This window comes from Strigops habroptila, chromosome 9, assembly GCF_004027225.2.
Source record: "Strigops habroptila isolate Jane chromosome 9, bStrHab1.2.pri, whole genome shotgun sequence".
Lineage (NCBI taxonomy): Eukaryota > Metazoa > Chordata > Aves > Psittaciformes > Psittacidae > Strigops > Strigops habroptila.
This window is the reverse complement of record NC_044285.2, coordinates 21,020,142-21,048,141: the sequence shown is the minus strand read 5'-3', so window position 1 is coordinate 21,048,141 and position 28,000 is coordinate 21,020,142. Positions and strand designations below refer to the sequence as shown.

Sequence of the window (28,000 nt, the reverse complement as noted above, 5' to 3'; positions counted from 1 at the left end):
TGCCCGTGGCAGGGGTTGGAACTGGAGGAGCTTTAAGGTCCTTTCAATCCAAACCAGTCTGTGGTTCTATGATAATAAAACACACTGCAGAAGGAGAGAAGTGTCACTTTTTTATGGTATAAACACAAAGACTCGTTCTTTGTGCTTACATTTTGACCCTGGGGCTTTATTTTGTTGGTACTGCTGCTGGAAGATGCTGTCCCCTCCTGCCCTCTCCTTTGTGCTAGTGCTGCTGTTTGCATGGTCAGGCAGCCAGACAGATCAGGGAACTGATTCAGTGCAAAGACAACTTAGAAGAAAAGAAGACAAAATGTCTTCTAAAGCAGTAATGTGCAGCGTTGCGGTGTAAGATGGCTGTGTGAGCATGGTCTGGTGAGCGTGGGACATGCAAGGATGGGGTGGGATTGCCTTTTGGGGTGGCAGCGTTGGCTTTTGGCAGCTTCAAGTTGTAGCTGTAGCCTGTGGGCTCAGAAAATCACATTGCTGGTTTGTGTCCTACTTTTCAACAGCTTCAGAGTGTCCATTGACAATCTGCCCTAAGGATAACTTCCATTTTGGTGTCAAATGGCAAAGGAGCTGTAGGCGCTCACAGGGCACTCGCTGCTGCCTCTGTTGCATGTAAGTGGTCCTAAAACTGAGCTCAGAGAGTCTGGATTTGGGGAGCTAAAGCATGGAGCTAAAGCATATATGGTTTGTTACAGTTGTCAACTCATATAACCAAACCCTTGGCTGGTGATACAGGTTTAGTTTGAAGAAAAACTTGTACCCAGTGAAAATCTTTTATTTTTGGTCCTATTCCTGACCTTTCTAGGCTGTATTTCCTTTTCCAGTTGTATAATCACATAATATTTTCTGGATCTTGGGGTGCTTCAGGAATATCTGGGGACCTCGAAGGACATTATCTTACACTGGCAGCCAGTTCTGTTCTGGGAGAGCTTTCAGCCCAAGTCAGTGGTCGGGGCTGGGACAAACAAGGACAAACAAGGTTCTGCAAGTAGTGTGGAGACTGTGGCAAAAATGGATAGGAGGGGTGGCAATTAGCCTTTCCTATCCATTTTACACACAGTTTACACTGTATAAGCACATGGGACATAGAGTTGTTAGTCAATTATTTCTTGTTTTTCTTCTCTTTCTCTAGAATCCAGCGACTATCACCCGAATCCTGCTTAGCCATTTCAACTGGGACAAAGAGAAACTGATGGAGAGGTAAGCAGCACTCAATGGCCACATTGCACTTCAGACCTGCAAGAAATGTTTATTACCAGGTTAATGTGAGACTGGATGGATGCACAGTGTGTGGCAGGAGAATCTCTTGTGTAAGCTCCTTTAACAGCCTTTACCAGCTAAGGGTGACTCCTTGGTTTAATATTATTCATACCTATTAGATGTCAGAGAAGTTGTGGAAGTTACTTGCCCAATAGAGGAAGGGCTGCTTCCAGTTGAAGCACATACAGGCACAGCATGGTAAAAACAAGCTCTGGATAAAGGACCAGGTTCCTGTCACCTTGCAGCTGTTCCAGATTTGGGTTCAGTTGCTCTTGCATGTCATGCTGCATGTGTATTCCTGACATGTTTGATAGTCTTGCCACGACTGAACTGTTCTTGACTAATAAAGGGTACTGGTGAAGTGCATCTGCCCTGTTTTCCCCTTTGCAGCTCTGGGTTTTCTTTAGTGTGTGTGTAAATAATGGCTTGAATTTTGCCTCTTCCCCTCAGAGCAGAGTGGTTTATGGTTATTTCTCATGTTTGATTCCCAGCTCCTGAGGAATGTTACTGCTAAAGATATATTTTATAGTTTGTTATTTCACAATGGAGGCTAAATCCAGCTAAAGTGGCAATGCGTTTGGGTTTTTCAATGCCAGTGTTGCTGCTGAAGAGAGTGTGAGGGAGCTGGAGAATTCAGTTTACTCGTAGAAGCTGGGAGGAGAATTAGCCTGGACCAGAAGGAGCAATAAAGGCGGTGTGGGTGGTCTTTGCTGTTCCTGACAAGTGTTAAGAGACACGAATCATGGAGTCGTTTGTGTTGGAAGGGACCTTAAAGCTCAGCCAGTTCCAACCCCCTGCCACAGGCAGGGACACCTTCCGCTAGAGCAGGTTGCTCCAAGCCCCTGTGTCCAACCTGGCCTTGAACACTGCCAGGGATGGGGCAGCCACAGCTTCTCTGGGAAAAGTCTGTGCCAGCGCCTCAGCACCCTCACAGGGAAGAGCTTCTGCCTCAGAGCTCATCTCAATCTCCCCTCTGGCAGGTTAAAGCCATTCCCCTTGTCGTGTCCCTCCAGGCCCTTGTCCAAAGCCCCTCTCCAGGTTTCCTGGAGCCCCTTTAGGCCCTGGAGCTGCTCTAAGGTGTCCCCTTCAGGAGCCTTCTCTTCTCCAGGCTGCCCCAGCCCAGCTCTCTCAGCCTGGCTCCAGAGCAGAGCTGCTCCAGCCCTCGCAGCAGCTCCGGGGCCTCCTCTGGCCTCGCTCCAGCAGCTCCACGTCCCTCTGGTGCTGTTGCCCCAGAGCTGGATCAGGACTGCAGGGGGGGGTCTCCCCAGAGCGCAGCAGAGGGGCAGGATCCCCTCCCTGAGCTGCTGCTCACGCTCTGGGGGTGCAGCCCAGCACAGATTGGAGTGAGGGCAGAAGGACTCAGTGTCTGGTAGGACTGTTTAACTTTCAATCCCCTTTTCCTTTGCCTGATGCTCAGGTATGAGAAGACGGGCTGCTCTGTGGTCTGTAGGACAGAAACAGTTGTTGGTAGTACTGTTGAAATGATAAATGCACCCATAGGTGCTCTTTGCTGAGCCCAGGTAGTTTGGTACTCCTCCATGCAGGGTGCAAGTGTGCAAAAGCAACAGATATTCAGTCTGTTAGTGGATAGTTTTAGCGTTTAAATATTTCTGCTATCCTAGGATAATGGATTTAGGACACCTTTAGCACCCTTTGTGTGACATCTTTGGTTACTGGTGATGCTCAGGTGTCTTTTATGTTTTATTTGGCCTAGTTTGGGTTGTTTTTTTTTTCTGAGGTGATTGTACTTTTTAAAGCTTTCTATTACTTTATTTTCCCAAGATTGACCTCTTTTAGTTGATGTTGGAAGTATGAACACTTTGTGTTAGAAATACAGCCACACTGAGGCTATTTAACTCGCACTGCAACTGTTAAGCATTCTGATTTAGTTCCTTCTCTGTAACGTATGTCAGTTCACTTCTTTGTGTTTGAGTTTCTTGTGCTGGTTCTTTTGGTCAGGCTAAAGTTCACTCTCCTTGGCAACCTTTGAGATACCTTGACGTAAGTGTGCTGAAATGTCTCCCCTTCTGTAGGCCTTTTCCCTTCTCCCTGAAAGCTTGTTTAAGGCTGTCATGAATTAAAACAATAAAATTGGGGTGTGGGTCTTTTTGAGAGAGGGGTGTCAGCACCTCTATGGAAGGTGTTATTGTGAAGGTTTTTCCAGTTTCCAAGCAAAACACCTTTAAATACATGTAAATATTTGCAAAGTCCACAGGTCAACATTTACTCCTGGTACATATTCATTAAAATACTTACCTTAATGCTATAGGACTTCCCTGTGAGTGATGTAATACCTGACCCTTGCTTTGCGGACACGACTCACACTTCTGGTGCTGATTATGTCCTGTTGTGTTAGAAAAACACCAAAACATTCTCTCTCAAGTACTTGGTGCTGCTTTCTATCAGTTCTTCACCGAACAGCTTCCACAAAGCCCTTTGCAGTGCTCCACTGGTGCTCTGCTGTGGTAAAGCAGGAGAGAGCTGGCTCTTGGTGCCCAAGAAGGTTTTGTGATTGCTGCAGTAATAGGTGAAGGCAGGAGTGGGAGGTGGGTGCTCGCTGCAGCAGCAAGGGTGTGAAACAATCTGTTTGAAATAGTGATGGAGCTGGAAATCATGGAATCAGGGAATGGGTTGGGTTGGAAAGGACTTTAAAGCTCATCCAGTTCCAACCCCCTGCCATGGGCAGGGACACCTTCCACTAGAGCAGGTTGCTCCAAGCCCCTGTGTCCAACCTGGCCTTGAACACTGCCAGGGATGGGGCAGCCACAGCTTCTCTGGGAAAAGTCTGTGCCAGCGCCTCAGCACCCTCACAGGGAAGAGCTTCTGCCTAAGAGCTCATCTCAATCTCCCCTCTGGCAGCTTAAAGCCATTCCCCTTGTCCTGTCCCTACAGGCCCTTGTCCAAAGCCCCTCTCCAGGTTTCCTGGAGCCCCTTTAGGCACTGGAGCTGCTCTAAGGTGTCCCCTTCAGGAGCCTTCTCTTCTCCAGGCTGCCCCAGCCCAGCTCTCTCAGCCTGGCTCCAGAGCAGAGCTGCTCCAGCCCTCGCAGCAGCTCCGGGGCCTCCTCTGGACATGATGCCATGACGCTACACGTCACGTTTTTTCATCTCTTATGTTAAGAGGTTGTTCTCATTTAGACAAACACGACAAGCTGATTAAATCCCAAATTTAGACTTGGTTATTCTTTCACAACAGAGAGAACTTTTGAGACTTGTTTGGCTTTGTGTGTGTCCAGCAGATCTTACAGTAGCTTTGTGTTAGTGTGAAGGAACTGAAAAGCACAGGGAAGTGTTCCTGGGGAGGTGCAGAGGCAGCTCTAGTCAGGCAAGAAAATAACTTTGAGTACTATTTAAACCCCAAAACTTAGGTTTTACTTTAACATAATGCTATCCATTCACTGTCTGCAGTGTACGACCCCAAAAATGTCTTTTTTTTTCCTGGGTGACTTTTCTTTAAACGGTTGAACTACTCTCTCAAATTCAACTCAACAGTTGCATTTGGCCTCTTTTAATAACCATTAGGAAACCTTCCCAGGACATTCCTGTTGTTGCCTGCAGTCTGGGTGCGTTTCATGTTTGCTGAGATGTAGTGTTTGGGTGCAATTTTTGGTGCTTGATTTCACACCAAGTCAGAGCTTGAGCTCAGTTGCTTCATGGTGTGTATTTACCATGTCTGTTCACCCTGAGTCAGCATGACTGAACAGGCACCTTATCAACCTTTGCCTGTAATAGAGCAGATAAGTGGTCTCTTTTCTGATAAGTGTCGAATGTGGTGAGGCCTGAGCTTGTGTGAGGAAAATTTCCATGTTTTAAAACATGAAAACCTTGTATTGCTTTTTGGTTTTGGTATTGTTATGCATATTTTTAATAAGCAGGTTGTGTCTGTGCCTGCTTTGTCATGGAGTAATTGCATGGCATTATGAAGAGGGCAGATGTGTTACAGATATTTATTCCACTTAAAATGAAGTAATAGCCCCAATTGACAAACTGCCTCATCCCTTTGGTGCAACATGAGTTACTCACCTGTGTCTGAAAGATTGGTGTGTGGGGTGGATTTGTTTGCAGAATGCAGGTGGGTAGTGGAGGAACTACTGAGTTCAGCTTCTGATCCACTGCATGTGTTTTGGAGAGTAAAGATGTGAAATATTATGTTTTCCCCTGTCTTACAAGCTTGGTTAATAGAGACAGGAGACTACCAGGTACAGATTGACCATGTAACCTCAGCTGTAAGTGAAGGAAATGCTTTAGCTTTTACTATCTGGCCCTCCTGAGGGCAGTTTTGGGGATGAACCTCCTCATGATGAAGAGACTGAAATGCAGCTCTCCTGCTTTACGTGCCTTCCTCTGGCCACTTCTTAAAAAGAAAAGTATGTCAGCATGTAGCCCAAGGTCTGATTTGATATCTGAAGGTACAGGCAGAGGTACTGCAGTCCCTTGGAGGTGTGTATCTTGGTGGCTGCATGTCTCCATTCCCTCTGAGCAGAGGACGATGCCAGGGTGGCCCTGGTGCCTTCGCTCTAGCCCAGGTTGCCTCTTCCCCTTGCGTTCAAGGTTTAACTTTTCTCTGTAGATACTTTTCTCTGGTTCTTTGTTTTCCTTTGGGTAAATAAGTACTTAAAACTAGTCAGCAGAGGCTGAGCAGGTGAGAAGTTGTGTATGGCAGGCAGGAAGATATCTTTTGTTTTGAAGAAGTCTTTTACTACAAATACACCGATTCTCTGACATTCACAAATGCGCTTTCACTAAAGTAAATATCCTAAAGTGTGTAGTAGAAGCTTTTATCCCAGTGAAAAGGCTTTTTATCTTTGATACTCCTTGGATAGGACTTGCTTATGTCTAGAAAATTGTGATCAGGCAGTTACCGACAGTGGGAGGAAATAAAGAAGCTGACAGCTTGATCCCTCTGCCAGAAAGACTTGATGCTATTATGGACTTGGTGTTGGTAAGCAGTGAAGAAATGATAGAAGAACTTGAAAATAATTTACTGGTGTGTCTATTCATTTGAAAATAGCAGAGAAAACAACTTTGTGATGGAGAGTGAATTTGGCAAAACTAATAAAACCAGTTGTTGAAGTCAGCTATATTGAGCAAAGAGTATAATGTTGCTTGTCTAGACTGTAGCATTTCCCAAGTATCGTAAGTGCTGGAACTAGCGAGTATCTACGTTGCAAAGAGGGCAGAGAAGTTAAAAGGCTGTTAAAGGTGCCCTGCTTCTCCCTAAGTGAAAAGTAAGGACTGAGCTACCAAGAAGCAGCCATTTAATGGTGAGAACTTGAAGAAAAATCAAAACCCCTAGAGTTGTGAAGGAAGCGAGGAGGGAATGAAAGGATTTTTCTCACACGTTTCACGGCAGAGATGATAACATGCAATTATATTATATAAAATGTGGGGCATTCACTGGGTTCAACTACGAGCATGCTGTGTATAGAGCTACTTTGCTCAAAAGGGAAGGAGCAGACTAGATGGAACCTCTTAGTAAGTCCCTTATCAGTTAATTTTGGGATGAATGTTTGTTGGTGTTAATGAATGACTTGACAACAAACCTGTTTGGAGGCTTTTGGTTCAGAGGAGGATTCAGGGAGGCATCATACAGGAAAAACCCAGGCAGCTGGGAGGATCCTAGCAATGGAAGTGGTACAAAGTGTCACAATAGGTCTAAGCAGCAGAGAGATGGAAAAGAATATGGGATGTATTCAGCTGGCCACGATTGCTGGTGTTCAAGTTGTGTCACAGCATTTGTCTTAAACTAATTTCTTTGCGAACATCACACGCGGCTGTTTGGCTGCTTGGGACTGCCCTGAATTCACTTGCTAAAGGCTTCTAGAGATAAGTAATCCTGAAGGCACACAAAATAACCTGGTTGAGTTAAATCCCTGAGCTAAGGTTGAAGAACAGTGGCAAAGCCTCATGTATGCTGCAATGCCAGAATGCAGCACTAGCTTCAAAATCCAGTCTCTTGGAAATTAAGATCTAAAATATGTGAAACTGCATCAAGAAACCAGCAGTGAACTAAACCCTTTTGAATTTAAGTCCAGTCTTGTTGGTAGTTCTGTAAGAGAGCTGCTATGGATTTGGGACTTCTGGGGAATACTGCAGGATAAGACAACCTAGCAGGGGTGCTTTGGTTAGTTGTTGTGTACCAGGCCTAGTCTCACATCATTGAGACACCCCTTGTAACTTCATTCCCCAGCAGAAAGTCCTGGATTTCTTCTATCTGTTGATGGACAGCAGGTTCTTTTCTATTATTATTATTCTGTCTGGTTTGTGATGAGTTTAAATATGTGTCTTCTAAAGACTCTAATCTTAGCCTTGCCTTAGACACAAAGACAGTTGTCTGCTGGGAGTGAATCTGCTGGTATTCAATCTAAGTGACTGCACTATGGTCAAATGGGGGGGGTTTCTAGGGAGGTGCTGCCTTATTTGGATTTAACTTGCTGTTGCTGGGGGGGAATGACTTGTTTACTGGATTTGAATGGGGGATGTATGTGCAGGGCAGGTTAGCTGGCTAATGGTCAGATTGGATTAGTTCACTGCAAGTTGGAGGAAGGTGTCTTGATGCTGGGAGGAGGGTGACCTGCCTGCTAAGGAGGTTCAAATCTGGCCCTCCTCACCAAGCTGAGGAGCTTTAAGTCAGCCTGTAGACCAAACCACTGTTTGTTTTCTTAAGGGAATAGGAAATAGAAAGAAAGTGGTCTTTTGTCTCCTCCCCAACCAATTTTGCATCCTCCTTTCCATGAATACCTGTAAACCTGGAATTATGTTTTCTTAGAAGGATGTTAAAATAGCTCAGGTTGACCAGAGACAAATGATAAATGGGTCAATTTTGGCCAAAGAGATGGCCTATGTAGGCTTTGGGTAGGGTGTTCAGTGGGAAATTGTGGACTAGTCTTACCTGGACTTAGGAGTCCGCAGCTCACAGCAGTGGTTCCCAAACTCTGGAGGTGACTGAAGTGTGTGAAGGGCAATCCTGCAGCTGCCTCAATGGGAGATGGTGACCATGTGTATGTGCTCAATCAGCTGAGCAGACTGACTGTCTCCACTGACCCATTTCTCCGTAGGTCAGAGAAGGAAGTGCCAAAATTAAGTCAGGACCTCTTTGGGACACACTTAATGTAGACTGAGGACACGGGGGAAACACAAAGTACAGGAACTAGGGACCTGCTGAATCACAAACTGTGACTGATTGCTGCCTCCTGCTTCCTCTTTCATGTTTTAATGATTAGAATATTAGGGAAGAATGGAAGGCTTAAGCTGAAAAGAGAATTGAACTTGGGAGCATCAGGCCTGTGCTGATGCCTGGACTGTGAAGTAGGACATTCTTGTTCTAGTTTCCTGTCCTGGAGTTATAATACAAAGCAATCACTGTGGAGAATCATGAATTACTTGAAATGCAACAGAAGAGTTGAAGGTACCTGAATTTTCAGGAGTGTGCAATTCAAGCCAGATCTCCACAATGATGTAGGTGTCTAATACCTGCCTCTGTGCTCAGAGCTGCGTAGTGAGGAGTTTGGTGCAAGTAGCAGGGCTGTGAGTCTTTGAAATACCACAACCAACTTTGTACGTTTAATGCACATTTAACTCCCAAACAGCGTTTGAAAAATGACTTAGAGGGCAGCAGTTAAACTCTCATTCTCTTGCGTGTGTCCTGCAGGTACTTCGATGGCAACTTGGAGAAGCTCTTTGCAGAGTGTCATGTAATTAATCCAAGTAAAAAGTCTCGAACACGCCAGATGAACACCAGGTCATCAGCCCAGGATATGCCTTGTCAGATCTGCTACCTGAATTACCCCAACTCGGTGAGTACCTGGCCAGTGACTCCCCAGATTGCTGCCTGAAAACATTTTGGGTACATGTCTCCAAGGATGTCTCCACCAGTATTTTAAGAAAGCCTTTGAAATGAAGCTGAGATATCACTTTTTTTTTCATTATCCTAATCAATAGTATATGCCTTAAAACATAATGCTCAATGTTGTTTTTTAATGCAGTAAACTTTGTGTGCTGCAGGTGACCCAAGTGTGGTCACCCCACCACATTATCTAGTGCTTTAGTGTTCCCTTTAGTTCTTATGATGTGTTTTTAAAACAAACCTCAAACAGTAGTAGTTTACCCCACATGGGATTGTATTTCAAGTGATATGATTATCCCTTTGGAGGGTGCTGGGGTCTGGGCAGCAGTGCAGTAAGGGGGTTCAGAAGAAAGCAAGCAGTGGATCAAGGGAGTTTTATAAAGCTCAGATGCCAATTGAGACACAAATAAATGGTACGTGAAAGAAAATCTGGGGACAGCATGATGGGCAAAGGGATTTATTAAATAGAATGGGAAAACAGGAAACTGCTAATAAAAATAATAAATAATGTTACCGGGTAATCAAGCTAGGAAGTCTAGAGTAAAACCGAGGAGGAGCAGAAATAACATCTACGAGGTTGTGCAGTTTGAAATACACAACCAATATGGGTATCTTTGGATCTCTCTCTTTGGATCTCTCTTGTGCTTGTGCAATACCTTCTTCATCAGAGAAGATGAGTGTAGAAGGACTTGCTGGGGCTCTAAATGAAGAATTTCGGTTTCTGGTGAGATGGGCGATGAGGACCATTTGGTTCTGTAGCTGTTAACACACACTGTACTTTCCTGCGCACTAATGGGAGGTCCAGGCTTCTGCTGCCCTTTGTACAGGCAAGCAGCTTGCCTTGACTTTCCAGGGCAGGACATGATGATGGGAGATCCCGGAAGAAAATGAGACGAGTGGAAAAGCTCATCTGTGGCTGTGCCAAAAGGCAGGGCACTGACATGCAGGAGGAATTCTTCCTTTATTGGAACCTACTGTTCCTGACAGAGCTGTCCTGTGACCCTCCACTCTAACACTTTGACGTCTGCCTGACCTTTAAAGCAGCCCTTACATAAGGTTCCACTCGTGCTCTGGGTGTGTTTTATGAGCTTGCTTTTTTCAGCAAGAATGGAAACCATTATGAGCTTTGGGGTTTATGAGTGGCCCTGTATCAAGCGCTCCAGCCTTTCCCTTGCTCTGGAGCAAGCAGAGGAGGGCAAAGCCCAGTTTCAGGCTGCTGGGGTTCTCAATATTAAGATCACTATTGCTCTTGAGCCAGAAGACTTTGTGCATCTTCTTTTGCACCTTGTGTGCACTAACTTCCTTTTTTAGAGAGTAGCTGCAATGGAGTATTGTTTCTTGCTTTGTATAAAGAGGTGCTTTGAAAAAGAAAGATGAGCTTGAGAATTTTGTTTGGGGAGGAAAGATGGGAGGAGACATCTTGAGCGTCTGAATGTCCATCCCAAGAAAAATCCTCTTGGAAAAATTCATATCTAGATTTTGGAGAACCCCAGGCTGCTTTGGGTTGGGAGGGAGCTTAAAGCTCATCCAGCTCCAACCCCCTGCCATGGGCAGGGACACCTTCCACTAGAGCAGGTTGCTCCAAGCCCCTGTGTCCAACCTGGCCTTGAACACTGCCAGGGATGGGGCAGCCACAGCTTCTCTGGGCACCCTGTGCCAGCGCCTCAGCACCCTCTTAATACATTGTTCTCCCCTTTAGAAGGTTCTCTTGGAAACTTGAAATTTAGATTTCACTTTCTTAATATATTCTCATGTTTTTACCACAGGTGCTGGGTGGCAGCAACATGCCCCGTGCTCAGAGCTGACCTCTGCCTGGGGTGCATGTGCTGCTGGGCAGATCTGCACAAAGCACACTGATACCTTTGGTCTGTCACTCAAACAGCACTTTAAAAATAGCAGTGGCCCAGTTGTGAGAAGAGCAGTCTCGTAGCTGGAGCAGGGAGATGCTGCAATGAGCAGGGGCCTGTCTGTTGTTCGTGCTCAGTCAAGAGACAGCAGAGGGGATCCTCTTGTTTCTCTGACATCCATCAATGTTGGAGCATTAGGGAAACTAATATTTATTATTTCTCCTATAAAAGGCCAGTGTCTGTGTCTAAGGTGACCATAAGCCATCTGGTTTGAAATGTGTTTTGAATCTGCTTTGGTCAATGCAAATTACAAATTCTACAGTAAGTTGTGCTCAATCCCTAACCTAAAACCTCAGCTTTTAAACCCTCTTGCAGTGGTCAGCCTTCGCCCCCCCCCGAAAAAGCTGTATTTCTGTTCTCCAAGAGGCCCTTTCAGCCTATGGAAAGCTCAGGCTTTAGAGCTGTGCCTGTTAGGAAATGTAAGTGTACAGCTATTACAGGAACGCAAGAGTCTTGAATATTCACCCTCTTGTGGGGTCATTGCATGCAGTGTTTATCTGCCTTTTAAAGCACCTGCAGGGGAAATAGAGAGTCTTTACAGCCCTTCTGTCACCTCCAAAGAACTGTGGTTGGAGGTTTTGGGAGGCATTTGCCAGACAAGGCATCGGTGCTCTCCTTGAGCCTGCATCCTGATAGCTGGACACTGAAGGGAGATCTCTTAGTCCCTCTGTGTCCCCATGAACCCGTGTCAAGCTCCAGTCCTTGTTTTATGTGAAACCCATTTTGGTGAGGATGGGAATTGGGAGGGTCATGGCTTTGCCTCCCTCCTCTCCTCCATCTTGCCCTTCTGGTCCCATTTGAGAGCAAAGTTGGGGTGTTCAGGAAACATTGTACTGTTGTCCAAACGGTGTGTTTGTTCTGAGGACACACAGATGGCTTAGTCTGTCAGTGTTACTGCTGAGTGAGGCTGTCATGGCAAACACATCTTGGAGCAGCTGATACCTTCTTTGATCAGTTGGATGACACCAGAAGAGCAGGGACAGGTATGGAATGGCAACATGCTACTGCTAGAATGAACCACAGACTCACAGAATGGTTTGGGCTGGAAGGGACCTTCAAAGCTCATTCAGTCCAACCCCCCTACTATGAGAAGGGACATCTTCAACTAGATCAGGTTGCCCAGAACCACATCCAGCCTGGCCTTGGGTGTCTCCAGGGATGGGAAATCCACCACCTCTCTGGGCAACCTGTGCTGGTGTTTTACCCTCAGTGTAAAGAATTTCTTCCTCCATATCCAGCCTGAATCTCCTCTTTCAGTTTAAAACCATCACCCCTCGTCCCATCACAACAGGCCCTACTGAAAAGTCTCTCCCCATCTTTCTTACAGGCCTCTTTTAAGTACTGAAGGGCCACAATAAGGTCTCCCTGGAGTCCTCTCCAGGCTCAACAGCCCCAATTCTCTTAGCCTTTCATCACAGCAGAGCTGCTCCAGCCCTCGGAGCATTTTTGTGGCCCGTCTCTGGACCCTCTCTAGCACCTGCCTTTGCAGGAAAGCAGGTGAGGGGTATGGATCCAGTGGGAACAGAGCTGTCCCTGTGGCAGCCCACTGTTCCACTCGGTGCTTTAACGTGACCTTTGTGCTTGCTCCCTTGACATCTGCTGTCAGCCGAGCCAAAAATAATTGGGAACTCCCTCAAAGTAAAGAAATGAGTTGACAGAGAGCTCTGAATTCTTTGCAGCCTGGGAGAAAGCGTGGTGCCTGCCTTGTATATGGGCATTTAGCAAAGCTTTTCACTGCCTGAAATAACCTGTAAGATGCGTTCTTACCTGTGTTCTTTAGTGCTTCCTTGTGTGTGCTTGCTGCAGCAGTATTTAGGTTCATTAAGTGATGATCCCCTTGTCTGTGCTTCCTTCCCAACACATGTGGAAAAGTCAGTGCTGTCTTCAGGATCATAGAATCATTGAATCCCAGGTTGGAAGGAACCTCAAGGATCATCTGGTCCAACATTTCTAGGCCAAGCACGGTTGCGTGCTCTCGGCATCCTAAAAGTTACAGATGTTGGGGCTTTTCTGCCATAACTCTGCGAGTCCTGGGGGTGTCACTTGGCCACAGCAGCATCTCTGGAGCATCAGGTACCTTGTTAGCTGACTCAGCAATGGATTGGAAGGTATTTTTGTCAGCCTTAGTGTACCTGGGCATCCTGTAGCTGTCAGCATCCCCTGCTTGAGCTCTCTGGCAGGCTGTGGGGGTGACAGGCAGAGTCGAGCTGCTGGCGGCAGCACCACAGTACGTTTCCAAGCCTCATGTCCAAACAGTGATGGCAGGAGCACCAGATGAGTGTGATCCATAAAATGGTGAGGCCATGGGAAGAATACACTAGGAAGCACCTTCCCTGTGTGGTCCCAGTGTTGTAGCATCAAAAGATGAGCATGACCAGCTAAGACGCCAGTGTTGGGTGAACAATATGCAGTGGCTGTAACCTTGAGCTTGTAATGGTCAAGGAGGTAGTTTGGGAAGAACACTGTTCTCCCCTTAAAATGGGCTCTCTCCTTAATTATCAGCATCTTGCTGCTGTTTCGGTCTGTTCCATGTAGGATACTAGGTTTCTCCCACTTGAGTTTCAGACAGGTTGATGGTATCTCAGGGTGGAGCTCTTGTTTTATCTTCTTGGCTGAGAATAAGATGGTTTGAAAAGCTATATTGAAAGAATATTATTTGTCCTTGCCCCTGGCTCTGAGTATAAAGTAACTTGAAGATGACCTGTGAAAAGTAACTTAATTTCAGCCTTTCCTCAGCAGTGTTTGCTTCTCCACGCCTTGTGTAACCGTTCAGTCCCAGATGGTATCTTAACATTCTGTGTCGATGATACATACACAGATGAAGTTGTCCTTGTTGCTGTCTGCAACAAGCTAATCATTAGTGAATTTTAGTTAGTAATTGACACCTGCCCATTAGGATCTTTAGTGCCTTCCTCTGAGGAGCATGTGAGGTCCAGGGGGTGGTTCACCAGGCAAGGTGGCAAACATGATGCGTGTCCATTGAAAGCGTAAGTGCACACAAACCTTCCTGTGTCTGTTCAGTGCTCACCCGGTTAAGCAGATTACTCACTGATCACTTAGTTTCCTATACAACAGGGAGTAAATTGGTGCCTGTGCATAGCTGGTGTGTGTATTCTGGGACTTTTGGGCAGCACCCACATGTGACAACAGGCCAAGTGGAAAAAAACAGGAGGAAATAAGACTCTGTATCATCTTATAACCATGACCTGTTTGTGGTGTTGCATTTACTTTACTCATTTGCAAGAGTAAAACGGGAGAGCTGTGCTGTGCTCCATATGTACTCCTAAAACAAGGATCAGCTTAAAAGGTCAGGCAGGAAACGTCAGCCACACCTTTCCTTGCTGCTAGGGTTGGGATTAAAGTCTGGCTATGAAATCATGACTAAAGTTGCCTTGGCAATGTTCTGTAGTGGTGATGATCTAAAATAAATAGTAGCATCTCAAGTTTGGTGTGGGGGTGAGATGTGATAAACGGCTCAGCTTGAGAAGGGTGAAATGATCCAGTGAATCTGCTCGCTAGCGATCCACTGTCTTGTGTTTTTTGTCGTTGCAGTACTTCACTGGCCTAGAGTGTGGACACAAGTTCTGTATGCAGTGCTGGAGTGAATATTTAACTACCAAAATAATGGAGGAAGGCATGGGACAGGTAAACTGACTTATTTCTGGAGACTCTGTGTACTGGAGATGAGGGGGAAAGAAAGCAGGGAATTCTTTCCTCACTAAAATTACAAAAAAGACCCAAATGAAGCAATAAAACAACAAAGAAAATCATGAAAGAAAGCTTTGGGGGCTGCAGCCTTTGCCACTGGTGAAGCTGGAGGGAGCTACATGGTGTCAGTGCAGGCATCTGCTCTGGGTGGGAGGAATCGTGCTGTGCGCAGTGGCACATCTGGGATGTGACGATAGAGCCAATGTACTATTTTTGCTGTGGATTTGAGTGAAATCTGTTGCCTTGGAATTCTTTGTGATGCAAAAATAGGATAAACTGATTCTTTTGTGACCTTTTTGTGTGGTTGTTTTTTGTTTGTTTGTTTGTTTGTTTTTTTTCCAGACCATTTCATGCCCTGCTCATGGCTGTGATATCTTAGTTGATGACAATACAGTTATGTAAGTATGATGAGTTGCTGCCTCTTGGCTTTCCTCTCTCTTTCCATTTTGTTACTCATGTACTATTCAAATGTACTGACTTAAGATAAAACCTGCATTAAGGTTGTAGTAGCAGAGAGTAGCAGAGAGGTTGGTCATGAACTGTCTGTTTTGATACCAGCCTGTCTCTTAGCTTCTGTCCAGCTCTGAAAAACCCATGCCACAGTACTTCGAGAAAAGACTCCTGGTCAGTTTGGTCAGCGTGACAGCAGAATAAGCACCAGGCAGACTTCCCAAACCCTGTTTAACTGCTTTGTGCCTTTTCCTTTCCTTTGATTTATGTAGGAATTTAGGACTTCCTTACCGAGGTCAACCCACTGGTTCCCCAAGTCCTATAGCTATAGTTAATATGTGAGTCAGAGGAAAGAAGTCCTGCGTACAGCCTGATGGAGGGTGTGTTTTATGCCCTCTGATAGAAAGCAGTTCACCCTCAAACATAAGATTTGATTAAGCTGGTATGTCAGCCTGTGTCACTGGGCTTATTAAGTTGTCCAGCTGTAGGATGACAGCTTGTACATGAATTCCATGAGCTTCCTTCTGTTTTATAATGGGTGGTGTTATTGCATGAGTAATATCCTTCATAATTCTGAACCTTGATTAAGTTCATTTTAATTCTTCATGCTAAAAAGCATCTAAATAGCAGCTTACTCTGTTACCTTATTCTTTCCTTCCTGAAGCCTGACTCACTCATTGATATTAATTTGCTGGGGTTTCTATCAGTTGCTTTCAGACCAGTCCCTTTGCGTTAGTGGCTCTTAGTCACAGCGTGTGGGCTGTGTAGAAGTGGAAGTAGCTGAAATGTTTTCGTGCCCTCTTGAGGGGTGGTTTGTAGAGTTCGGTAGGTGGAAACTGAACTGAAGTTGGCTGAATATCTTGAGTGACTTGGTGGGGGTTTTAGTTTAGTGGAGCCTGATCTGGACTTGTGGTGTTGGACGCTCAGCAGGAAATCTCTGGAGTGTTTTCTTGATTGCAGCAGTTCAGACAGTGCATGTGAAGTGGTGAAATGGTTGGAGGCTGTGGTGGTGGCAATAGCAAGGAAAGGGTGGAAGAAGCGAGCAGCACTGCCTTCTGTTGCTATGGCTTCTGACTATCCTTATGTTTCACTTCACAGCTTTTAGAGCACAAACCCCATGACAGTGGGGTGAATCTTCACCTCTAACTGCGTGCCTTTTCCTGATCTTACAGGGCATGCCTGGAATGTCTGGCGAGGGAGGTGCAGTGTTTTCTGAAAGCCTAATGTTTTCCTTTAAAAACAAAGGTGGATAACTGTGGCCATCTTATGAAATGGCATGAATAAATATAAGTAATCCCAACTGGAATCTGCACCCCCTCCCATGTCCTTAATTATTCTCTTTTTAAGTCCCTTTACAAAGTCTCCAGCTCTAGGCTTCCAAGCTATAGGAATGTGCAATGTAAAGACACATCAGTTTCTTCATTTATCAGAAAATCAAAGTAGACAGGCCAACGTACTAATTTGCTCCCTTCTCAGCACTCGCCCTCAGTAAGGCGGTACATCTGCAAGCTGAGTCATCTCCTTAGGAGTCCACACTCAGCCCAAACTCATATGACTTTCCTGGATTTGTGAGTATTCCCCAGCTTATTGTCCATTTCCCTTGTTACTGTTGGGCTTAAGTAGGAAGGTTGAAGATATGGTCCCTTTCAGTTCCTTCAAGACCTTCAAACTGGCTGAAGGTAATCTGCCTCTATCCCTTGTTCACCTTTGCTAATGCTGCTGGTAATTGCTTTAACCTACATGCAGAGTTGATTTCATGAATGAACAAGGCAGGTTCCTTCTTTACCAACATGTCTAACGGCTGCTGCTTGTGCATGGCAGCACTGTGGTACTGTCCTCTGAGAACCACCCCACTCACTGGGAATGGATGGGGTTTGGGTTCTCTTATGGAAGCCGTCTGGAATGCTGCTGTGTTTTTATCTTCCTTTGCATAGTTCCATCATTCATCAATAATTCCACTGCTGCTGCATCACGTCAGAACGTAGTGAAGTCTTGAAGTAATTCCTGTGGGAAGCTCTTTGGCCTCTTACATGATGTGCATTTTGCTGATGACACTGACTGGTGTCTTTGAGGAGTTTGCATTATCAAAATGGAAAACAAGTGTAAAATGCATGGGTTGATAAAGGATTACTATCATCTTTGGATGAATTTTTGAGATTGGGTAGTTCTGAGCTGCCAGAAGATGTGAAGGGTCAAGGTTATTTTGCAAGCACTTTGCTTTCCAGCCTGGCTTCTTTGGTGAGGTTGCTTCTTTTATATAGTTAGGCTCACAGAGCAGCAGACCCCAGAATATGGTTTATGGGCACTGGGAATGGGTTTTATCAGTTTTATCTCTCAATTTGTCTAGTTTTATTCATTGTTTGTCAAAAGATGATAATATTCAGAGCAAAGTTCTTGAAGGTCTTGACCTGAGAGGTGGTATGGAAGTGCTGTTGAACATAGAGCATAGAATGGTTTAGGTTGGAAAGGAACTTAAGATCATCCAGTTCCAACTCCCTGCCGCAGGCAGGGACACCTTCCACTAGAGCAGGTTGCTCCAAGCCCCTGTGTCCAGCCTGGCCTTGAACACTGTGGGGGATGGAGGAGTGATCATGGGCACTTTGGTCAGCAAAACCCAGCAGATTGTGTCCTCCATGTGCTCTGGTTAGTTGTGACGTTACTCTTCACTTACATTCCAGCTCCTGATACATACATATAATACAATAAAGCTTTGAAGTGAGATGTGTTATGGCTGGAAGCCTAGGTACAGAGTGAGAAAGTGACATTTCTAATGCATATTCCCAGTTCAGATTGTTCTTTCATTCTTCAAGGGGTTTCACTTCAGAATCGCAGGCTTGTCGTGGACACGGGCCTGATGAGATGCTTTGTCAACTGATGTGTTTTGTTTTAGCACAGGGAATTTGGCTGCCACATGCTACGTTTATGTAATAACCAGCTCAGGGTTTGGTAAGGAGCAACCCAGACTGGCAAGGGCTTGGGTTTATGCAACGTTGCATCGTCACATGCACTGCTCTTCAGTGAATGTTGCTGTGATCACATGAGGAGGACACTTGACGTTTGGCTGCACTCTGCAATGGTTAACTTGTTAATTGCAGTATTTATCCATGATATGGCCTATATAAAGCTCTATTCCACAGTCTGATTTAAAACAAACACCAATTAGTCCAGCTTTATATCTATATATATGCAGAAGACACTTGAAAGGCATATATACATGTGCTCTGCAATACATAATTAAAGTGTTTTGAATGTTATCTAGGCTGGGCAGTATGCAAATTCCAGCTGGGTTGGTGTGTTCAGGAGAGAAGTGGTCACCATGCTCTTGAAGGATTCCTATCTGCCTAGTTAATATTAGAAGTTAAATACAATATTCGTAGTGTTCATAATAATATATGATCTACGAACTGAAGAGAGAACAGGTAAGTACAGAAAAGTACCTGCAGTGTAGAAGGAAGAATCAAAACCATTCATCTGTCTGAACTTATTGGCTATTATTGGGGAAAAATGAGTTTTCTACTACAGTAATTGTTCTGTCTTCCCTTTCCACAGGCGTCTGATCACAGATTCCAAGGTTAAATTAAAGTACCAGCATTTAATAACCAATAGTTTTGTAGAGGTGAGTTTTCATTTCCCATTTTTAATGGCTTCTAGGTTGTTTTTCTCCTGTATATCTACCAAAGCAGAGAAATGATGCTTGTTTATAACTGTCGAGCAGGGTTTTTGCATAGTCTCTGATCAAGTGTGACAAGTTAGAGGCTTTGCAGGGGTTATTTTATAGCCCTTATAGTTATAGTTTAGGTGTAGTTATAGGAAAATATAAATGTGATCTGCAGGACAAAAGACCTAGGGATAGAGCAAGCACCTTTAGGTAGAGAGAATGCAAGAGCTGTGCAGAATACAGGTTCTGAGGAGTGTTGAATGTTACCTGAGATACTTCAGATTGAAACCCAGGAATCATTGTTGTGAACAAGACCATGCCTTAAATATTTGCCAGTTGAAGTAAAGCTGCAAAATTGCTTTGGCGAAATACTACCAGCTTTGCAACCTCAAAATCAACTTGGAGAAAGGTGCTTTGGAAGACTTTCCCACTGTCCCAATTTCCCAGTTGTATGTGTTCAGCTTCATTGTGGAGTGAATCTGATGTAAGTTGTTGTAAGGATGTAAGTTGTTACTGGGATCAAGCTTTCACTCCTGGTTTGAAGTGATGTATGCAGTGGTTTGGGGTTTTTGAAATTGAATGGAGCTGGGTACGTGTTGTAGACGAAGACTGGCAGTAGTCTGGCAATACAGACCCGTGTCAGGCTGCAGTACTGCAGGGACACGTGAGGAGATGGTGTTAAGGGGTGTTAGAAAGCAGTGCTTGGGAAAAAACCTAGTGTGCTTGGTTTGGGAGCAGTTTCAGAAGGCTTTTGCAGTGGTGGAGCAGAGATGGGAGTTGCAAACAGCTTGACAGATGCTTTTTTCAGTGGAAAGCCTCATAGCTTCATATTCTTCAAGCATTTTCTGTGGGTGAGCTACAAGGTCAGCAGAAGTGTTTATTCTCCTCATCTTTCATAAGAGGCCATTTGACAGTGAAGAGTTGACTATCATATTCCTGCTTTCTTTCGGTAGAAAGAAAGTAAATGTTTAGGCTGAGATGGTAGCAGTTTGTTGCAGAGGACTGGTGAGACAGGAAGGAGCGTGAGTGAAGGCATGGTTGAAAGGATGAAAAGGGATGAAGGGCAGGAAGCATCCTTGTGGAGCATCTTTTTTCTCTTATGTTTGGTTTCTTTTTGCTTTATTCCGTAGTGTAATCGACTGTTAAAATGGTGTCCTGCCCCAGATTGCCACCACGTTGTTAAAGTCCAATATCCTGATGCTAAACCTGTTCGCTGCAAATGTGGACGTCAGTTTTGGTAAGAAGAGGTTGGGAGGGACCTTAAAGCTCATCGAGTTCCAACCCCCTGCCACGGGCAGGGACACCTTCCACTAGAGCAGGTTGCTCCAAGCCCCTGTGTCCAACCTGGCCTTGAACACTGCCAGGGATGGGGCAGCCACAGTACTGCTCTGAAATGGCTGTTGAGGGAACCGAGGGTTGGGATGGGGGGTTGACATGTATAATAATTCCCTAGGACAGGTTTTGGTCTTTTGGCAGAGCAAACCTGAAGAGAACTTGCGTGCTGTTAACCTAGTTAAATAAAAGCATAAGCATCTGTCCTATTGCTTATTTTCCCCTTTTCTCACTTACAGCTTTAACTGCGGTGAAAACTGGCATGATCCTGTTAAATGCAAGGTGAGCCCATCAAAGTTCCTCTCTAAATGCATGACTTGAAAAAGTTGAAAGTCAATTTACGTGCAAGGTGTAGAAATGAAGCACAACCTTTTGGCTGCTCACAGTGAGAAGTGTGGTAGTTCACCTGGTTAGATCAGAGCATGAGCAGAATCAGTGCAATCCTCCTGGATGCCTTGGGGCTTGTGAAGGAGCAGAGCCTCAGCCAGATGGGGAGGTGTCTGGAGGAGGAGGCTGCTGCAGCTGGGCCCCTCTGAGGAGGAATGAAGGTGCTTCAGGAGTGAATGCTTCACTTGATAACAAGCATTCCCGTATTGGCATTTCTGTAGGTGTAGGCTTGTGGTTTGTCCTGCTGAAGGAATTAGTTTGGTCCTGGGACCTGCTGCCATGAAGTGAGCCCTAGAACTGTCTGTGGAGCTGCTGAAAGCTGTAATCAAACCTGTGATCCTGTAGCCTGTGCAGAGCGCAGGGACAGCCACGTTTCATGCCTTGAGGACAGAGCAGACTGTGTTCCTAGTGACAAAAAAACTCCTTTGGAGAGAGAGGAGGGAAACCTCACCAGAGGCTTAGCATTGTTTAGCTGAATATTGTAGAGTCCCATGGGAAGTTTATGTTGATTTGACTTAAGACCTGCAGACTCATTGCTGAAAGGGTTGTGCCCAGCAATTGTGCTCGCTGGATCAGGAAGGTGCTGCAGGAAAGGCCTGCAGCTAAATTAGTTGCTGTTTGCATGGCTTTCCAGCACCAACACCCCCCATACTCCCATTCGGTGTGTGCACCTTACCTCAATGTAAGCAGCTGTCTTGGGGACATTTACAGTTCCTCTATTTAAATGTAACTCTCTTCTTTCTTTGCTTTTCTACCAGTGGTTAAAGAAATGGATCAAGAAGTGTGACGATGACAGTGAAACTTCCAATTGGATTGCAGCAAACACAAAGGTGAGGGATTTCCCATATTTTATATAGACTTATCAGATGGAAAGGACAGCTCAGTTCCTCTGTACTGGGTTTATTTTTTCTGTTGGACGTTAAGAGCAAGCCTTAAAATCCACAGTACACCAAAGTACTCTTGTTTGAAGAGCAAATAGGTTTTACCGCCTCGAATCAGGTGAGGTTCTTTGCATTGAGTGGAGTTTGCTCTTGTAAGAGAGAGTTAATTGGAAACCCAAAGGGAGCTCAAGTTTGAAGTCTTTGGGCTCCTGTCTGGCACTGATGGCTTCCCTTAGCAAATCTGTTCCTCACTCCAAGTGTGTGGAACATGTTCACACCACCCGTGGCTTCATTTGGCTGTGATCATTTACATCTGCCTTCCAGTCCCCTGGGTTGGCCTCTTGAGGAGTTGTTCATTTCCGCTGGGCAGGATTCCAGATGGAGACTGGCACAACAGCTGGGAAGATTTTATTATGTAAATGCCTTCCTTGTAGCTCACCAACTTTGCCTGAAACTTCAGCATTTGGGAGGAATTAAAGGTTGGCATGGGCACCACAAAACACGAGCAGCAGCTGCTATCAGGGGGTCAGGAACTGACCCACGTCTCGTGCCTGTTGAGCCAGGAGGGTGGTTAGAAGGTGGGGAGGGTGTGAGGAAATGGCTACTTTTGTTTTCTCAGCTCTCTTGTGTAACTGGTGAATGGTTTTGTTTGCAGCAGCGGCTGCTGCTTTCTGGGGCTGGCTGCGTGGTTTCCATTGAGCTGGAATGTTGCATTCTGGTGGGAGCAGAAACAGCCATCGTGCTGAGACACAGTTAAAATCAGGCTGAAGTTGTGCAGTCTCAGCTGCTGCTTTCTGTTTTGGGGGCTTAGACTTGTGTGGTCCCTGCGTGGAGGCTGAGTGTTGCTCAATAAAGTAAAGTTGGCTTGTTCTGAGGTGGCTGTTTGACAACGTCTTATAGCTGAAGAACTGAAGCAGAGCTGTTCTAAGCTTGCGTGGTCTTCAGGCATTGCTTGTTGTTAAATCTGAGGAAGAATAGCTGAACTGCTTGGAAAGGGCTGAGCTTTAGCCTTGAGTATTGCATATTTGGGATGTCAGAATGGTCACAGCCCTACGTTGCCTGTGACAAAGCCACCGGCAGCCAGGTGAGGAGCTGCTGCTGCCCTTCAAGGGAGTGATATTGGTCATGGCCTTAGGGCTCCCCATCTTCTATTTGCCCCCACTGTGGTATATGCTGCTGAAGACCAGGGTCTGAGCTCTCTTTGGTGGCTTTTGTTATGATCAAGTGTTAAGATTTCCCTTGCTGGATTCTGTGTCTGTTAAAAAAGGCTGAAGTGATGGACATCGATGTGTTCCACAGACCAAACATGCATAATGTGCCACTAACGCTGGCTACTGGAAATAGGAAGCTGCTTGTCTCTTCCTCAGACGGGAAGATGATGGTTTTTCAGCATGCTTTCCCAAACACTTAAACGTAGACAGAAATACTGTAAAGATGGTCATCCTTTTTTGTTTTGTAACCAGGACCTAGGCTTTGTCAGGTAGGAGTCATGCTAGTGGTTGGGCTGCTATTTAAAACATAGCACAGCCTGTCAGGAATAGTGTTGAATGGCTGGAGTATGAAGATTTTTTGTGGGAAACACTCATCCAGAGGTTGGTGAGGAGGGGAAATGAGTGAGGCCAAGACACACTGGCATCAGCCCAGCTTATCTGTTAGCTCCTCTAGCCTGGTGTCAGCAGCAGAGGAGCTGTTGTCCTTCAGCATCACTGTCTAAGCTACCTCCTCTAATACCATACAAGATGCTCCTACAGCAAGAAAATACTTTGGAGCCCAGGCTGTTCGGCAGCAAGAGGAAGAAAAATAACCTCAGAGTAATTACACCAGACATTTCAGCAAGCCAACTGTCCTGAGTCCCATGGTATCCATATCAACTGAGGGACAATATCACAATTCTTCTCTCTCCAAACTGACACTACATTCAATTGAGGGCAAAGTTGGCAGGAAACGTAACCTACCCCTCGTAATGATCTCTGCTTCTCGTGGGCAGCAGGCTGTGGAAGGTGGTAATTTCACACTGCTGTAATGGTGAAGCAATGCTGGCTGCTGGAACATGTGCAACTGGAGCCTCTGGAGAGCCGGATCAGCCCGGAGCCGCAGGGCTGCCAGGCACCAGCCGCTTCCTCCTGCCTGAACTGCCTGCTGGACCTCGGCCAGGGGCATGAGGAACCCGAGTGCCTGTCTGACAGCCACAGTCCTGCTGCTGGTTGGAGAGGAACCAAGCAACAGCCTCTCCTGCCGGAGCGTGAGGCTGCAGCGATGGGATGGGGATCGCGCAGGTGGAGTGCTCATACATCTGTCTGTATCTAGCAGGAAAGCAGGGCAGTTGTGCTCGGTGAGGGATGTTTTGTGCCTTCACAGCTGTTTGCTGCAGTGGCTGCAAGTCAGAGCCCAAATTGTGTGTTGAATTTCTTAATTTTAAAGAACCTAGAAAGGAATTGAATTGGGTACCTTCAGATGCAAGAATTCCCTTTTTCAGTGGGGGAAGAACTCTCCCATGTAATTCAGTTGCTACTACGGTCTCTGTTGCTGTTTCTACCAGTTGAAAAGTGCTTTCTCGAGTCCTCCAAGCATGATGCTGAGCTACAGTCCTATCTCATGTGGTCTCCAGTCAGGGAAGAGAACTTCCTGCCTTGCCAAGGTTAAGGTATAAGAGAAAAATACCAGCTCTCCTGGAATGTGGGCTTCAAATCTGGCTAATCCTTTGCAGTAGGAGAATGGGGGATACGTCTGTGTGCTGGAGTAGATGGCCTTTTACTTAAAATAAGTTCCTTTCACATATGAGTTCAGCTTAACTGAATTCATTTAAATTAAATAAGCCAATGCAAGTTCTTTATCAAGCCTTTAATTCTCGGTCTTGCAGAGAAGGGTTGAATAGTCTGAGGCAGGAAAGAAACAAACTGTTTCTTTCTCAGTTTGTTGGACAAACTTGGTTCTTAAATAGTTCCTTTCTTGAATTAAACTAAGCAGGTTTCAGGTGTTTGGTTCATGTGGCTTTGGGAATAAAGGAACCACATAGATCCATTGCTTCTGTTAAGTAGACATTCAGAGGAGTAAGGAGTATAGAAAAGTTGGATTTGTGCATTTATTTTTGGACTCTCAAGGTGTATCAAGACTGAAAGGAGCCTGAAAGGAGTCTAAAAGGAGGAGGGGAAACCTGTTTCAAACCTGAGTTTCAGTGATGATAATCTTTCTGCATCTTGGAACACTAAAGGAGGAAGAACAAAGGTGCTAACGGTGCTGCTCTGCACCCAAGGCACTGTTTCTTTTGGGGGCTTTTTTTTTGTCAGGTTAAATTGGTGTTAATGAAGGTTGTTCATCTAATACTAAAAATGCCCCTGCCTTGCTGCTTTTGGCTCCTGGCATGTCACCATCTCATTATCTTCCAGGCTAGACAGGGCTTGAACGGCTGATGTATAAAACAGGCGGATTTTCTTCCTCCAGAAAAGCTATTGGCTGTTTTTTTCTCCTCTAAGTGAGATAAAATGGCACGAGCCCGGTTCTGTTCCTTTTCAGGTCACTTTTCAATGTCTGAACATGCGCTTCCTCTGTACTTTCTGGAAGTCCTACATTTGTTCTGACCTGTAGAAATTCTGGCAGCTCGCTAGATCCTCCCGGGCACCAGCATCGAACTTTGCTCTTTCTTTTCTTGCCAGCGCTGTTTCTTGCCAGAGCTGTGAACAGCATCTTTCCTCAGATGTCAAGGTGCCGTCTTCTCCTCTCAGCTCAGCAAGTGTTGAAAACACTCTGCTTTGCTCAGTGGCTCTTTGACACGCTGGAGGGAAGGGATGGGATCCAGAGGGACCGGGACAGGCTGGAGAGACGGGACTGTGCGACCCTCATGGAGTTCAACAAGGCCAAGGGCAAGGTCCTGCCCCTGGGTCAGAGCAATCCCCAGCACAAACACAGGCTGGGGGAGACTGGATGGAGCAGCCCTGAGAAAGACTTGGGATGTTGGTCAGTGAGAAGCTCCCCATGACCCGGCTTCAGTGTGCGCTTGAGCCCAGAACCCCCCGTGTGCTGGGCTGCACCCCCAGAGCGTGAGCAGCAGGTCAGGGAGGGGATCCTGCCCCCCTGCTGCGCCCTGGGGAGACCCCCCCTGCAGTCCTGATCCAGCTCTGGGGCAACAGCACAAGAGGGACGTGGAGCTGCTGGAGCGAGGCCAGAGGAGGCCCCGGAGCTGCTGCGAGGGCTGGAGCAGCTCTGCTCTGGAGCCAGGCTGAGAGAGCTGGGCTGGGGCAGCCTGGAGAAGAGAAGGCTCCTGAAGGGGACACCTTAGAGCAGCTCCAGTGCCTAAAGGGGCTCCAGGAAACCTGGAGAGGGGCTTTGGACAAGGGCCTGTAGGGACAGGCCAAGGGGAATGGCTTTAAGCTGCCAGAGGGGAGATTGAGATGAGCTCTGAGGCAGAAGCTCTTCCCTGTGAGGGTGCTGAGGCGCTGGCACAGACTTTTCCCAGAGAAGCTGTGGCTGCCCCATCCCTGGCAGTGTTCAAGGCCAGGTTGGACACAGGGGCTTGGAGCAACCTGCTCTAGTGGAAGGTGTCCCTGCCTGCGGCAGGGGGCTGGAGCTGGGTGAGCTTTAAGGTCCCTTCAGTACAAACCATTCTCTGACTCTAAGTGCTGTCATGTTGCACTGCTTTGTGGTCACCATAATCAAGTTCAGCATTTCTGTATTTTGCTGGCATGCTTTCAGAAATCTTGATTTCTGAATTTGAAGATTTTTTTTTAATTACTATTATTTTTGAGTAGGCTGGGCTATAGGTGAAGGTGTCACTGTGACCGGGGCTGGGAGGCTGATGGGCACCAGTTGTGCACCAGAGTTCTAGAGAGGACTAATCCATTTCACCTGCCCTGAAAGAGGAAATATGTTTCTGTTTATCCTTCTGTTCATAAAACAGCAGCTGAGCTTTACGGTGCTTCGTGTACAGCAGCCTTTTACCACAGGCCAGGGGTTTTTCTGTGCCAGGTTTGCCCTGGCTTTTGTTCCAAAGTGCACTGTTTGCAGTGGAGCGGTGTTAGTGAGGTCACTTCTCATGTGGTGTGACAGGCAACGTGCAGAATAATCTCCCGGGTTAGTGATTTGATTTGCTGGCTCTTACGTTGTTGTGTGGCTATAATTCTGCAGCAGCTCTTCCTTCCCCAGCCTCCTTAATCTATAAACCTCTCCCACACCGTGCGTCGGTGGCTTTTGTCTTTCCGCTGGTGTTCAGCATTTCTTTAGGATGTTCTCCTCATGGTTTTGCCTTCATTTTCAATAACATTCTACTTCCACACTTTGACACATCTTCATGGATCTGTGTCATCAGTTTTCCTTGTGCTCTGCTTGACAGGTGTATTATAAAGGCTTGAAAAGGATGGTGTTCCTTGTAATAAAAGAGCTGTCATTAAGGTCTTTTTGTTCTAGTTTGCATCATGTGGCTACAAGCCCCAAGTGCTGTGTGGTATTGAGACACTGAAGAGCTTGGTCTTGCTCTCAAAGACCGGAGACAGGATTTCAGTGCTCTGAATTGAGCCTAGATGAGGATGGCCCCATGTCCTTGTGGTGTGGATGTGCCCCAGTGCACCTCTCCACAGTGCAGGTCATTGGGAACTGTTCCTCTCGCCTTCCAGTTGCGGGGTTTCTGCTGAGCGGGAGTGATGGCTGCAGCTGGTCAGTTGGGTTAGCCGTCTCTTGTGCTGTGGCATGCAGATACGGGCATCTCATCAGATGAGATGTGCTTGGAAGAAACCACGTGGTTCTATGACCACCACCTTCTCTTGGAAAACCATTCATCATTGCTCCCCCAGGGTCAGTGTTGGAGTGGCAGGGGAGCAGTGTCATGGTGTGGCAGGGGGGGCTGTGCCACTGTTCATATGTATTAGCAAAATGCACCCTGGCTGATGAGCAAATGGAGCAGGGATCTAAGGACATTGTTGGGATAAACTTAAATTTGGGTCCTGACTTGGTGGTGCAGGATTGGAAGAGGGAGAAGGGCTGCCTGGAAAGGGAAGAAACCCAGACACTGCAGTGGGTACTGCGTGCAAAGGAGAGACCATTGTTCACAGAATCAACCAGGTTGGAAAAGACCTTTAAGATCAAGTCCAACCATTATCCCAGGGCTGCCAAGGCCACCACTTTTAACTCTGAAGTTAGTTCACAGTGCAGTTCACAGTTCACTGTTAATTCACAGTGCAGTTCACAGAACTGCGCTGACTGACTACCTGGGAACAAGCCAACCTGGCTGAGTATCCATCCTATGGACAGCCCAAGAGGATATCTTGATGTTGTTCCCCCAGGAAGGCCAGCACAGGAGCTATTGTGTGTCACTTACTCTGTGGTGCAGTTACTCTGTTTGGAGGACAAATGCAGGTGATGGGGAGAAAAGCAGGTCTGGAAAAATCACATTATGTGCTTTCTTGCTGCTTGAATCCATTGGAGTAACAACCAGCCCCAAAAACTCCTGATCCAAAACAAATAAGCAGCCAGCGAGCACGCGGTGTGCTGACAGAGCACGAGGATGGGAGGAGAGGTGTGACTGCAGAAAGAAACATCCATCACAATACTGTCGTATCACAGACTGGCTTGGGTTGGA

At 46.1% G+C, this 28,000-nt stretch overlaps 1 protein-coding gene and 1 long non-coding RNA gene across 4 annotated transcripts in view; both read left to right on the top strand.

The window, feature by feature from the left end:
• Positions 1-28,000, top strand: part of ARIH1 (ariadne RBR E3 ubiquitin protein ligase 1) — a 62,320-nt gene that overhangs the window by 24,567 nt on the left and 9,753 nt on the right. For 2 of the 3 annotated variants that reach the window (XM_030496714.1, XM_030496715.2), the window contains exons 2-9: positions 1,139-1,206; positions 8,915-9,059; positions 14,569-14,661; positions 15,067-15,122; positions 18,724-18,790; positions 19,963-20,069; positions 20,404-20,446; positions 21,310-21,381. In XM_030496714.1, the coding sequence (XP_030352574.1) occupies positions 1,139-1,206; positions 8,915-9,059; positions 14,569-14,661; positions 15,067-15,122; positions 18,724-18,790; positions 19,963-20,069; positions 20,404-20,446; positions 21,310-21,381 (651 nt within the window). The remainder of the gene's footprint in view (positions 1-1,138; positions 1,207-8,914; positions 9,060-14,568; positions 14,662-15,066; positions 15,123-18,723; positions 18,791-19,962; positions 20,070-20,403; positions 20,447-21,309; positions 21,382-28,000) is intronic. The other variant, XM_030496716.1, reaches the window with a different exon arrangement.
• On the top strand, positions 5-749 carry LOC115612464. Its single transcript, XR_003993028.1, has 2 exons — positions 5-372; positions 510-749. It is a non-coding gene; the product is annotated as an uncharacterized LOC115612464 (long non-coding RNA).